This window comes from Neopsephotus bourkii, unplaced genomic scaffold (genome assembly GCF_033783945.1).
Source record: "Neopsephotus bourkii isolate Nb327-2 ecotype Australia unplaced genomic scaffold, CSIRO-AGI_Nbou_v1 NB_234, whole genome shotgun sequence".
Taxonomy (NCBI): Eukaryota; Metazoa; Chordata; class Aves; order Psittaciformes; family Psittacidae; genus Neopsephotus; species Neopsephotus bourkii.
The window spans coordinates 6,373,624-6,387,409 of NW_026900744.1; the positions used below are offsets into that span (position 1 = coordinate 6,373,624).

At 57.4% G+C, this 13,786-nt stretch overlaps 1 protein-coding gene across 3 annotated transcripts in view; it reads right to left on the reverse strand.

Annotated features, from left to right (window-relative positions):
- The window catches only part of IPO13 (importin 13), a 31,544-nt gene that overhangs the window by 8,726 nt on the left and 9,032 nt on the right, over nucleotides 1–13,786 (reverse strand). For all 3 annotated transcript variants that reach the window (XR_009724168.1, XM_061345016.1, XM_061345017.1), the window contains exons 2-14: nucleotides 12,953–13,689; nucleotides 7,459–7,599; nucleotides 7,182–7,323; nucleotides 5,995–6,161; nucleotides 5,520–5,640; nucleotides 5,112–5,259; nucleotides 4,771–4,952; nucleotides 4,120–4,146; nucleotides 3,287–3,421; nucleotides 2,927–3,070; nucleotides 2,456–2,536; nucleotides 1,728–1,865; nucleotides 1,535–1,631 (exon numbers count right to left, since the gene is read on the reverse strand). Coding sequence is in view for 2 of the 3 variants with exons in the window: in XM_061345016.1 (XP_061201000.1) it covers nucleotides 1,535–1,631; nucleotides 1,728–1,865; nucleotides 2,456–2,536; nucleotides 2,927–3,070; nucleotides 3,287–3,421; nucleotides 4,120–4,146; nucleotides 4,771–4,952; nucleotides 5,112–5,259; nucleotides 5,520–5,640; nucleotides 5,995–6,161; nucleotides 7,182–7,323; nucleotides 7,459–7,599; nucleotides 12,953–13,689 (2,260 nt within the window). In the remaining variant the exon portion in view is untranslated. The remainder of the gene's footprint in view (nucleotides 1–1,534; nucleotides 1,632–1,727; nucleotides 1,866–2,455; nucleotides 2,537–2,926; nucleotides 3,071–3,286; nucleotides 3,422–4,119; nucleotides 4,147–4,770; nucleotides 4,953–5,111; nucleotides 5,260–5,519; nucleotides 5,641–5,994; nucleotides 6,162–7,181; nucleotides 7,324–7,458; nucleotides 7,600–12,952; nucleotides 13,690–13,786) is intronic.

A 13,786-nucleotide genomic window follows, 5' to 3' on the forward strand; every position in this document is an offset into this window, starting at 1 on the left:
GGAGGAGCAGGGGCTAGCTGGGCACCATTTCCACAAGGAGAATTAGAGCTTTTTGCACTGTGGGGACCAAGCGGGTGTCTTCAGAGCACTGTTTGGTCCTGGAAGATAACTGCAAGTGAACGACAGCACCTCAGCAAACGCTTGATAGGCCCAGCCGGGCTCAGGCGTGCACATGCTTGTCACCAGCACTAGCTGCTCCTGGCACAGTCACCCTCCCGCCCTGTTCCCAGATGTTCTCCAAGATCCTGGGTCCAGGATCCTCCTGGAGGTGTCCTCCAGCATCCTCCTGGGAGAGAGCAGTTCGGTGCCCAGAGATCTCCATGCCAGCACCACTCACCCTACCTTGGCATCCCACTGTGAACAGACACGTCTTAGACCCCGTGGGGTCAGGCAGTACCCCGTCTCCTGTTGCCCGTGGGCTCAGCAGAAGGGGCTCACCCTGCTCAGGGCTGGCCACCCCCTCAAAGGGACCCATGGGGTGGGTGGGAGCACACAGCCCTGGGCACAGAGCGAGCTGCATGGCCGCTTGCACAAGCAAAGCTTGCATCCAAGCGTTGGCACAGCTCGGGCTCTGTGCTCTCCCCTTCCCTCCTGCAGATATGCCTGCTCCTGCACGGAGGCATCACTGCCTCCCCAGGCACCGAGCCAGAGGGTTTCAGTGCAGACACATCCACACACCAGTGGCACAAGCAGGGACCTGATCTCCAGGTAAGCCCAGCTCGCCTGCCACTGACCCCAGTGACACCTCAGTGCAGCAGGGTTTGCTCAGACCATGGTGTGATGATGAAGCAGGGGTACTCACACCTCCCCAGCCTCCCTACAGAGCTCTGAGCCTTGTACAGGGGGACAGCATCACCCCACCCAGCATCCGGCTGTCAGCAAAGGACAAGACCCCTTGGGGACTGCATACGGAAGTGATGAAGAACCAGAGCCAGCAGCTCCAGCATACATTTGTCCCTGTCACAGGGCAAGTCACCAAGAGGCTGAGGGGAGCCATGGTGCGGAGGGGCCTGTCCTAACCCCCGTTTGCTTTTTGTAGGGTGTGCGGTGAGCTGAAGAGAGACCCTGCCCTGGGGGAGGACACCAGCATCCTCAGCATCACAGCAGTGACTCTGAAGAGGTCGTTTCCCAGATGCTCACACACACATCCTCCTGCTCATGCAAGGGCTTGATTCCTGGCCACTACAAACAGCACTGGCTCCCAGAGGAGCCCCTGGATCTCCTGGGAAGCGCAGCCTCCCTGCCAAGCGGGACTGGAACTCCAGCTTGAGCCCTGCAGCACGGGACACCCAGCCCTGCTGCAGAAGCAGGGCTGTCACGGCAGTACAGCATCTCACCCAGGGGTTTCCTGCTTCTGCTGCCCTGCAGGGAAGGTACCCACCTTCCAGGGGTTGGGATGAATCCAAGAAACAGAGATGGCCCCATTAGCTTAGCTAGGAGTGAAAACAGCCATTCCTGGTAAGACGCCTCCAGACTCCATGCATGCAACAGCCTGACAACAGCCCCAGCGTGAAGAAGGGTTAATCCTACGTACCTTGCTGGAAGAGGGTCAGCGTGACTGAGGTAACGAGCAAGAAGAGGGCCTTGATGGGAGGGAAGTGGGCAGGCTCATGGGCAAAGATGTGAACCAGCTGCAAGACAGAGAGAAGAACCCAAGCTGCTGTTAGCCTTGTACATCTCCAACCCCCTGGGGAGCAGCAGCCCCAGCCCTGAGCTCGGCTCCGTACCTGCCGGGTGAGGTCAATGGCAGAAGCCTGGGGAATGGTGCTGTACATCTGCCCCAGCATCTCACACAGCTGAGGCACCATGGGGGCGAAATCATCCAGGAGGGTCTTCACGGACTTCTCAAAGATGGCACAGACGGACTGTGGGAGAAGGGGGGCTGCTCTGAGCAATGGGCATCGGGCGACCTCTTCTGGGGGAACAGGGCTTGATGGATGGGTCCCAGGGAAGGGAAGAGCTGGCAGTGGGGATGGGGATCACCCAGGCAGAGGGCTCAGACCTGCTCTGGTACTGCTGCCCTGCCTTGCAGCACAGGATGCTCCCAGAGATCAGGAAACACCCTTCCTACTGCAGCAGGAAGTCTCCCTGAGGGCCAGGGGAATGTGGATGGTGCGATGCTGCACATGGGCATTACTGGACTGAGAGGACTGGAGAAACACCAGATGACACTGGTCCAGGTCAGAGGAGAGCTCTCCTCTTAGGGAACACAGGTTTGGTAGACCCCCATCTCTCTGCTCATGGTAGGGCCCCTGTAGCTGGAGAGGCGTGGGGCTGACAGGAGCACAAGACAGACTAGAATGGCTGCACACTGCTGGTGACAGCACTGGTCTGGACAACCAAGCAAGACATCCCTGTTACAGGGCATCACTCAGAGTCTGTCCTTTGCTGTCCCCAGTTCAGGGCAGCAAGGAGTGGCAGAGCTGCAGGCAGTACACAGGAGGAGCCTGGTTACCTCCACCACCTGGGCATCATTCATCCACTTGCTGAGAACCTTCTGTATGAGCTGGAAGACTTGCTGCAGAACCACCACCACCTGCAAGGAACAAGAGGCACTGAAGAGAACTGGCCCCCACAGCACCAGGAAGGGGAGATTCAAAACTAAGCATGGCTAGGACACAAACCTTTTGGGACCACTGCCTGCCTCCTCCCCTCTCCAAAGATGGACAGCTTTCTTCCCTGCTGAAGCACCATGGCACAGCTAACAGTGCCAGGCTGTCCTCCAGTGCAGCACCCAGCCAAGAGGGTCACCTCTGCCACCTCAGGAGTGGTGGGATGAGCTAAAGGAGCTGTTTTAGCTGAATGCACTGGCACTACCCTCTTCATGGTACACACTGCGTTCCCCATTAACCCCCATCTCCTGGCACCAGCAGTGAATAGCAAGGCTTCAGCCAGGCTGTGGCAAAGAGCAACAAGCTCTACTCACTGGGTTGGGTCCTTGCTGCACTGGAACTTTCTTGACTTCAGTGCTTTCGTGGTCATCATCGTGGTGGCTGATGTCTAGGGTGGTGAAGAGGTTGGACAGCAGACCCAGGATGTGGATGATGGCCAGCTTGTTGGAGGGATTGGGCTGCCAGGGAAAATAAAGCCAAAAACCATGCTGCTTAATCATAGTCATGCATTTAGGATCCTGAGAAACCATGACTGCAGAGGCAAAGTGACAGAGAGGAGTTCCCTGCACTGCTGTCTCTCTTGAGCCCATGTTCAAGAGTGTTGCTTCAACCCAACAGCTCCAGAGTCAGCAGGAGAAGGCAATTCTGCACGGAGGTAGCACACAGGCACTTACTGTTTCATCAGCCAGCTTCTCCAGCTGCTGGATGTAGGGGGTGATCAGAGAGTGCAGGTTCTTCAGGATCTCTTCCACTTGCAGTGCAGAGAGCAGGAAACCAAGAGCCTGCATCAGCCACATGCACTGACTCGTCTGGGACAGAGAGGAGACACAATGGGTCAGCCTGCAGCCTCAGGTACAACCTAACATGCACACTAGCTAAGGCAGCAGCCAGGACCCCGGTGTGCTGCAGCTCCTGAGTTGCTCTATCTGGGTCACCCTTGTTGCATCTCACTGCAGGAGAGGGGAGCAGCTCCCTGCCAGCATGGCAAACCCACGGAGCAGGCACTCTGCCACCAGCACACTTGGCCTCTTCCCAGCAACTGGAAGACCAGTTGGTGCCCAGGGATCTCCATGCTGGCACTGATTGCCCTTCCTTGGCATACCATCCTGTCTCGGCCCTTCTGCGGTCAAGCATCCCACCCCAGTCTGGTCACAGGCATAGCCTGCGTAGGCTCTGTCCCACACTTATCTCCCTTCTTTTTCCTCTTGAAGACATGCCTGCTGACTCAGCACCACTGAGCTTTCAGGGACTGGGAACTGATAGAGTTAAGCCTCCCCCCAGGGCCTTCCCTCTCTATGGAGATATACCCTCCAAATGACCCCACCCACATGCTATGGGAGCCCCGCAGTTACTCCTGGCCCCACACACAGTGGCTGCAGTGCTCAGCTCTTCTCTGGGGTCAGCCCAACTTGTGATGGCACCCCTCATGTCTTCAGCTAGGTGTGACTATGGGGTACACAGCGGGGGCAAGCAGAACCAGCCAGAGGTGTGAGCCAGCCCCTCTTACCTTGTGAATCTGCTTCATCAACACCTCCTGCCAAAAGGAAGGGGAGAGAGAAAGAGCAGGGTGAGTGCCACAGACAGCCCCTTCTCTGCCAGCAAACCCAGCAAAGGGAGCCCATGGCTTGGCCAGGTGCTGCTGCAGGACAGGTCAAGGAGCCAGGGCTTCATTAGTCTGCTGACAGCATCCCCCAAGCTCCAAAAGCAAACTCATGCCCTCCACCAGCCCCTCTCTCCTCTCACACACACCCTGGCAGCTCACCCAAGCCCAGCCCTCCTCCTAGCACCTCATGGCTCTGAGACCCATCTGCCCCAGATCTTGAGAGCCAAGAAAGACCCTGGGACAAGCTGACCCAGCACTGCAGGGACCAGTCTGTTCCCAACAAGACAAACAAAGGACAGATGTCCAAGTGCAACCCTAGTAGACCCCCTGGCAGTTGTGTCTGCCACTGCCAGCTATTTCTGCATTCACAGCAGGACACAGGGCCTGCTACCTGGGTCTGTTGGCCTAGGAACAGGACAGACAAGTTCCTTACACCAAGCAAGATGCCCTGAGCTGCTGCTTGGCATCCCCCTGCCCTGATCCTTGCAGAAGAAAGGGTATGCACAGTGCACATCCCAGGTCACCATCACACACCCATCTGCACCCAGCTCCTACCTGTGACACGGCGACAATGTTGGCAGCATAGGGCGGCAGGTCGTACTTGCACTCCCGACAGATCTTCTTCAGCGTGGACACGCTGGAGATGGAGAGCTCAGGGTTGCCCAAGGCTTGGAGCACCAGTGGCAGCACGTTGTTGATCATGACGGGGTGATCAGCCAGCCACTCCGACAGAGCCCCTGCACACACAGATGGGATCAGACCACACGACTGCGTTGCGGGCTCCTGCTCCCGCACCCTGGGATGCTCAGATTTGCTTTTCACTGCTGTTATCGCTGAGCAGAAATGGCCTCAGAGGGGCTCCCCCTCCCCACCCTGTGTGTGAGCAAGGGCCTTACCGATAGTGAACATGACGGTGTCGGCAAGCTGCACGTTGCTGATGCTGATGCGGGGAATGAGGCCAATCAGCCCTGGCACCACATCGGAGTAGTTCACGTCGATGGTCTCGGCGATGGACTGGAAGCCGTAGAGCAAAGCCTCCGTGTGCTGCCAGGGTGGGAGAGGCACCATCAGAGCCATGCATGACCCCTGATGCCAACACTAGCCCAGACTTCCCAGGGGGACGGTCCCTGGGCAGTGCTAAGGACAGGGATGCAGAAGACCTGTTCCTCTCCCCAGCAGACCCCAGAAAGCCTGCATTTGTGCTGGCAAGGGGGTCACACTCCTTGCCTCTACCATGTCCCTTTGCTCTCAATGTCCCAAGGGGCTGGCAGCCATCAGCCTGGTACCTGAGACCCCTCACTCACCTGCCACGTGGACGGCTGCTCTGTGTTGGTCAGGAGACGTCCCAGTTTGTCATAGAGGCTGCTCAGGAGCTCAGCACCCAGCATCTCATACACATACATCAGTGTGTCAGAGATGTCCACCCTGCAGAGAACATGGGGGGGGGTCTCCGAATGCTGTCCCCATCCCCTGCAGAGTGCTCCATACATGAACACATGACTTCCCCTCCCACTGCCAGGCAGAGCACAGGCACTGCCTGCACACACTGCCCCAGCCCATCACAGGGTGCTCCCAGGGCATCCTCAGCACGGCAACTGGTGCCATGCCAAAATACCAGCTCATTTCCTTATCACCACCACAGCCAAAATAGCTCTTGGTGGAAGGAATCTCCTCTTTGTCCCTCCCTGGGTCTCCACACAGCAATCAGTCTCCTGGGTAGCAGGATGCTGCCTGCACCCTTGCCTGCCTGACAAGCAAACCCAAGCCTCCCAACTGTACCTGTATATCCGAAACTGCTCCTTCTCATCCGAAGACCAGAAGCCATACTCCTCATCAGAGGGGAACTGGGCTTTGTGCAGCAGCACGTCCACCAGCTGGAAGTAGACAGGCCTGTAGACCTGCTGGTACACCGCCTGCTTGTCTGGCTCGAAGGAGAGGATGTCATCCTGGTAGCAGAAGGAGGAATACATGAGGTGGTGCAGGGCAAAGAGAAAGGAGCTGGCATGCCTGCTGCAAAGGGGACTTGGGAACACTTCTCAGGGCTGGTGGGACCTATCATGCCTTGGAGGTTGCATTTTCAGCTCCTGAAGATTCAACTGATGCTGACTCCTTCTGAGGCACCAGCACCATCTGGATGCAAGAAGCCCCAGCAACCAGGGGGACCCTTGGGTGTTTGAGGAGAGCAGGGTTACAGCAGGGTGGCACTGCCCTGCCATGTCCTAGCTGCAGGAGCAAGCCTGCATCAGGAGCACACATGCCTTGGATCCCCCCGCAAGGCAGGCTGCGACGGGTGCCTGAGCACAGCGCTCTCCTGCCTGTACCCGTATCCTCAGCCTGTCCGGAGAAGCAGCAAAAAGAGGTGGGAGCCTTGGCCACATGTAGCTCCGACATCACCCCCCTCCCTGCCCATGCTCAGCCACTCTGCATCACATTGCAGAGGAACAGAGCTGGGGGGGATGAACAGGGGCTAAAAATAGAGCACGACGTGGCAAGGCTGCTTGGCTGGCACAGGGAACACTGGCCCTGGGAGAGGGACCCATGCTGGGCAGCCACTAGCAGCTCCAGGCCCTCTTTCCTCCTCCAACAGATCACACCACCAGCCTGGCAGCAAGGTCTAGCCTGCAGTGAGCCAGCACAAGCTCTTCAGCCTTGCGGGCACACAGCAAGGAGCTAAACAGCCAGCTCTGCTGCTGGAAAAGAAATCAGCATGAAGTTTTAATTAGTTATGTTAATGAGGCCCTTAAAGCCTGGCTCACACTTCCAAGGAAGACTGGGGGTGGAAAAACGCAAGCCACAGGACCAGCATTTCTGAGATGAGTGCCCTGCGGTGACTGCGAGTGCAGGGTGAGGAGCAGCGCCATCAGAAATGCCTGGGAATCAAACGCAACCAGGCCAGATCCCAGTCCTGTGCACTGGTGCCTTGAGTCCTGCCTGGAGAGTAGGACCGACCCATGATGGCCACTGACCTGCAGCGTGTACCAGAAGGTGAGCGTCAAGGAGCTGGTGGTTTCATTGACAGGGTAGTGCCCAGGGATGCCAGTGCAGAACATGATCATGTTGACCAGGGCCAGGAAGCTCTGCCAATGCTCCACCTGGTCCAGGAGTGCCCTGAGGAGCAGAGAGCACAGTCAGGGTGGCACCACTGCTGTGGGCACAGCTCCTCTGCCCTGACACGTCACTGGTGCAGGACAGGTCCTGCTCCAAGCTCATTCCCCTCTCCTGGGGACCATCCCCAGCACTCACCGGGAGTGGTTCTCCCCCAGAGCCACAGCGATGCGGCAGATCCCATGTGATGTCTCCATGTCCCCGCTCTGGACCGCCTGGCGTAGCTGCTCTTGAAGCCCCAGCACAGGCGGGATGAGCTTGAGAAGGGTATTCACATACCTGCAAGCACAGCCTGAATCAGCACAGCACTGGCTGCCAGGGCATCCATCCCTCCGGATGCTCTCCCAGGGCTCCTGCCCAGCTTTCCTTACTGGAAGGCTGCTTTATGCAATGGGATGCATCCAGGAGCCTTTACTGTCTACAGGGACTCTACTTCCAGCCTGTGGCATCAGGACAAAATTTGAAGCCCCAAGCACCCTTGCAGCACAGCCTCTGCAAGAGAAGGGCTGACCCAGTGGCCATCAGCTCAGTAGGTTTGGGAGGGCAGCGGCACTGTGGTGCAGTGGGGCATTTGCACCAGCACCCAGCCCACACTAACTGGTCACTGCCATAACGAGCTCCAAGCAAGCTGTGCCTGCACATGGCAGCATCAAAGCGGTAGGGAGCAGAAGTGTGGGGAGGTGTTGTGGTTTAAACCCAGCTCGTTCACTCACTGTCCCCTTCTTCTTGGGAGGGCAGGAAGAGGGGAGTGAGTGAACGAGCTGGGTTTAAACCACGACAGGAGGGCAGACCTGTGGGCTCTTTTCACCACTCTTCTCAGCTCTGCATGAAGGCAGCCAGAGCTGCCGGTGGGATATGGCACAACTGTCCAGCATGGACACATCTAGGTTGTGCTCTCTGGGAAGAAGGGGCCAGCCACCCTTAGGGACTCCTAGCACAGAAGGATGCTGGTCCCTGACACAACCCCTTGTCCCCCCCACCCTCCTGGGCTGCCACAGCTCAGCGCAGCACAGCTCTCCCACATCACATCACGCACATCAGCCTCCCCTCCGCGCCGCTGCCTCTAAGTGATGGTAACCAAGGCAACGAGAAGGAGGCAGCCAAGGTGAAACGCAGCCCAGGGCCCCCGGAGAGAGGCCGTGCTGGAGGCTGATGCGCAGCCTGCCATTTCCCTGCCCGCCGAGGCGTGTTATCCGGAGCTGCAGCTATTCTGTGCGCTCCCTGCCTGACCCACCACATGCAGGTGCAGGGCTGAGGATGCTCGGAGCGGGAGGCACACGTGATGCCAGCTCCCCTGTGCTTCCACCATAGGGAAGGGTGACTGCTGACACCAGGACAGCCACACATTCATCCTGGAGTGGCTGAGCTGCCCCATCCTCTTGCTATGGCTACTTTAGGGCAGAACAAAACCATTGGTGCAGGGAGAGAGTTGTGCTGGTGGTGGCAGCTTTTAGGTCTGGGCCAACAGAAGACAGAAGGAACAAGGTGTCTTGGTGGCTGGCCCTCTGTGTCCCCACTTTGTGCTGGCAGGGGTCACCCCCTCGCCCCTCTCCCCCAGATGAAATCACTGGTCATGGGGACAGGTATTTTTGTGTAAGCCATTTTCGAGCCTCTGACGCCCCCTGAGTGATGCATGTGGCACCGTGGGAGCAATGTGATGATGAAGAGTTGGGAAATCCATCAGCTTCTCTCCCTGGGAACCAATGCTGCAGCCAGGGCTGGCACAAAGAAGCCAGGGCAGTGCCCAGACAAAAAGGTACAGGGGACCCTCCACTGCTCTGGTGCAGAGCAAAGCCACCCTTCCTCCACAGCACTGGGCTCACATCACAGAGATGCTCTCACAACTTTAGAAGTTCATTACAAGGATCCCGCTTCTGCTGTCAGCTTGACACACTCACAGTGGATGCCTGGACCTGAGCTGGTCCTCTGAACACCCTGCACAGCCAATAGGGAGAACCAACTGGATTTGCTTCCATGCTGCAACTCATCCCATGTTAATGCAGACTTGTGGAAAAGCCTGGGTGAACCCTGCCTCCGGAGCACCACTTTGCTCCGCTCACTGCCTGTCCCGATGTAAAGGCAACTTGGATGAAAGGGCCGCAGCAAGGAGGGCAGTTCTTGCTCTAGGTGAGTTGTTTTAACCAGCATCCCAAGAGCCACGACCAGGAGAGCTGAGCTGCTCTCCTCCACACCCCGGAGCACAGGGCCCCAGGCCACTCCAGTGCTGCTTCCCAGCTCCAAGTGACGAGCTTGCCCCTGCTTCCCACCTCAGGTACCCCAGCACTGGGCAGGAGAGGACAAGACCAACCATGAATGCCCAGCTGAGCAGCCTACCTCCAGCAGCCAAAACCTGTGGATGCCTGTGAGTGTATGAACGTGGCAGCCGTAAGGTGATGCTTCCCCATGTATTTCCCTCCAGTGATCTGTCTTAGCCTTCCTGAGCAAGAATCTGAGCAATATCCTGGTATTTAGCACCTGAGCAAATTTTGCTTCCATGAGTTGGTCCAATCCCTTCTGAAAGCCGCTGCAGCTCCCCTGGTGAGACCAGCATCTCCTTCTGCTCTCCCCACAACCCTCCCCAGACCACATCACAGTGTGGAGGACAACCTGCAGAGGGGAGATATGTACAGCTTATATGGGACAATCTCATCCTTCCTGATCCAAAATCTGAGCCATGTCCTGATGAGAAAACCCAGATGTTATTAAAACACTGTTTCTAATGAAGCTCTTGGAAAACCTTCCCAGTGAAATTCTTCTTCAGGGACTGAGCACCAGCACCAGGAAGGGATGGCTGAGCACCAAGCAATCCCACCTGGATGTCAGTGATCCTGCCAGCTCCACCACTACAGCAACACTCTGCTGCTTTCAGAGGGGCAGCTCACTGCCTGATGCCTGTGCTCCGTATCCCCCACTGCAGGCACACATCACATGGAGGTCCCTCTCCCTGCTCCAACAGTACCCGTTGGGCTGCAGAGCATGGCCAAGCACCACGTGCCAGCTCTCCTGCTGCAGCACGTGCCATCGAGCTCTCTGACCTGCTTAGCTGGGGGGATAATCCTCAAGCGAGACTGAAAATCCAGCCCAAGCCTCCTCTGCAAAGAAGATGCAGCACTATCTCCATTCCTGCTGTCTTGTGCCTCAGCAGCTTTACGACAGTGGAGCTGTGCTCAGAGGGGCTCCAGTTGCCAGCTCCTGGCCAAGCCTCTGAGGTTTCTTCCCAGGAATGCCGTATCCTAATAGAGGAACATCATCCAGAATCCAGCAATGCCTGGGGCATCCCCTCCTCTGGGTGCTATGGGCTCCCTCCCTCCTAGAAGGTAAGGAGATCAAACTCTTTGCACCTATGAATCTCTGCTGCATCATCTCTAGTAACACCTCAGAGGCAGGAAAGCCACCCACTGCTCCTCACAGGAAGGGAAATGGAAGATGCTGGCACAAGTGACTTATCCAAGCATGAGGCAGTGCCATGGCTAGGTGATCCTAGCCCATGAGGTCCCACCTGCCCTTCTCCATCTAGTCATGGGTGGCAGCCAGTAAGGAGCTGCAGCATGAGGGATGCCATGCAAAGTGGTGCTACCCTTGGAAAATGACCCACAGGTTACCTAGCCATGGGAAACTGGGGAGCCCTGAGACCCAACTGTCACATGCACGATGCCCTACAAAGCTCTGGAGAGGACGATGTCATCAGCTCAGTGTCAAGGATGCTCTGAGCCTGCAGCTAAGGGCAGCAGGGTGCAGAAACAAAGGCAAGAGACCAAGGAGGAAGAAAGCAGCTGAAAAGCAGCAGGGACCTCCCACACTGTTAAAATAAGAGACAGAAAGGTCAGGAGATTCCCTGGGGGCTCCAGGAAGAGCTGGATCCTCCATGGCTAAACAACAAAGCCAGAGGGGCGGGACAGCTGGCACCAGAGGAACCGGGAGGAGGGATGCGGGATGGAGGACACAAAGAACAAAGGGGAAGAGAGCCCACTGGGGCTGGGAAGTGGTGCCTCTGTGAGCTACCCAGCTCCTGAAGCCATCCCACATCCCAGTACCCAGCACTGTCCTGCTCCTTCCTGGAGCAGCTGACACCACACACTGCCTGGCAGGGCATCCCTGTGACAATGCTACCGCTGTCCCCACACCCTGGAGTGGGGGCTGCGCCAGGCTCACACACTGGACACCCTTTCAGGCTGCCTTCCTGCCCTGTCCTGGCCATTGCCTGCATGCCTTCAGAGAGGGATCTCTGCCACGGCCAGTGATGCCTCCAGGGGGAAGAATGGAGAGCAAGTGCTGGTAAGGCTGTAAAGCAGCAGCCAGGGTGGCAGGACTGGACAAGGCCAGAAACCGTGTGGCAGGGTCAGCACAAGAACAGAGAGAAGCAACCCGTTCTCAGCTACACTTCCCACCAAAACTCACTTTGAAAGCTCACAGAAAGCTCAGGCTTTTAATGCAACTGAAGAACGGTGCTGCAGGGCCAGGCTCCTGCACACAGGTGTGGAATCACAGCCAACAGACTTCTGAGACTCAAGGGAAATGGAAAGGAGGAAAACAGAATCAAACATTTCAGAACTGCAAGTCATTTTCACCACCTCATTTTCGGCACCAATCCTGCTACAAGGGTTTGGGCTAGCCCACAGCCTTTGCCAGGTACAAGGAAAGGTGTTTGTGGTCATCTTCTGAATGAAGATGCAAACGAGGCAACCCCTCCCACACCCAACAACAGGTCAAAACCCTGATGGGTCTCATTGTGCAGGGGGACTTGCAGATGCAACCCCTTTGTCATGGAAAAGGATGACCCCAGACTGCCCTCAAGCCATGGACTGTGCCAGCTGCCCCTGCCCTGAAGCCAAGGCGAGGACCAGGGCTCACAACCGCAGCAGCATCTGCACCGCTGCAGAGGGCCGGAGCCTGCACGATGCGCAGTGATGCACATCAATGCACAGCAGCAGCAGCTCAGCTCAGCCTTCAAGGAAACCCTCCTCTTGGAGGGTTGCTAAGCAGCCAGGAGGGGATGTGGCCACGGGAACTGGAGGAGATGCACTTTCCCTTCTGCCGGCATCGGTCCCAAGAGCTGACAGCAGCTTGGACAACGCAGCCAAGCAGAGGAACTCGGAGCCCCACAGCGCAGCCCCAGCAGGACCTGCTTCAGCTCAGCTGCTCCAGGGGCAGCCACAGCCATAAACAAAGGATGAGTCCTTGGCTGGCATGAGCTGCTGGAGTCAGGAGGAGGAGGGAGAAAACCATCAGGTCTGGTTTTATTATCTCTGCATCAAACCAGCTCCTTGGCTGGACCAGCAGCATGAGACAGAGGAGGGTCTCTAAAACCCTACTGGCAGGAGCCAGGCAGCTGGTCCCTGGTCGGGTGCTGCATATCTGACACAAGGATCCAAAAGGGAATATCCTCATCTGCTTGAGAGGAGGAGGATGGGCTGTGGGGACCCAAGACTACATACCCCCCACAAATCAGCCATGGTGCAAAGGCTTCCAGGACCAACCCTGTGAAACCAGTAGCTGTCGGCTGCTTTTAACATCTCCCAGACGCTGCCATCACCACCTCCAGGATGAACAGTAGCTAAAAAAAACCCTGAGTTTTTTCTTTCCCACCCCATTCCCTTGTAGACCCACAGCATGTGGGAGAGGCTGCCCTTACCTCTGGGCATCAGGTTGGGAAATGGCATTGACAACAGCCTCCACTGCTGTGTCAAAGAGCTCCGGGTCCTGCAGGGAGGTGAAAGCTGCTTGGATCAGGTTCTCGCAGTCCATCAATGGGATCTCCAGCTGCACCCAGCTGGAGAAGCACTTCAACACCTTCTGCTTGATAAAACCAGGGGAGTCCCGCTGCTGCAGCAGCTGCTCCAGCAAAGGGAAGACGGAGCCGCACTCCTGCGCCAGGACGCTGCGTACCTGGCCCTTGCGGTACTGCGGCAGGCGGCTGGTCTGAAACTCCTCGGGCAGCACGGTCAGCAGCTCCAGCAGCGCCAGGCACCGCGCTCGCCCATCCACGTTGGAGTCCTCCGCCTGGAACATGCGCACCATGTCTGCCACGGCGCAGGGCCAAGCCTCCGGCATCATGCTGAGCGCCAGGGAGGCCAGCGCCACGCAGAGCCGGGTCAGCACGATCTTGGAGCCGCTGGCGAAGCGGGTGATGTGGGTGAAGAGCTGTGATTTGAGGGTCTCATACTGGTCGGCTGGGATGTCGTTCCAGTAACGGGAGATTTTAATGTGGAGAGCGCTGGCACCAAAGTACTGGATCTCGGGCACCTTGTCCATGTTGAGAAGCATCCAGCTGAAGTGCCATGCCTGCGGGGACACCTGCGCCTGCATCAGCCATTTCTGAGCCAAGTTCTTGTTCTCGATGTTTGGGTCGTAATACAGCTGATGGAGAGCCTGGAGGAGAGAAGGAAGGATCTCAGAGCAGCCGAGGAGCACCACCATGGCTGGTCCCACCTGGGGAAGGCTCACTGGGACACAGCCCAGCGCCTGG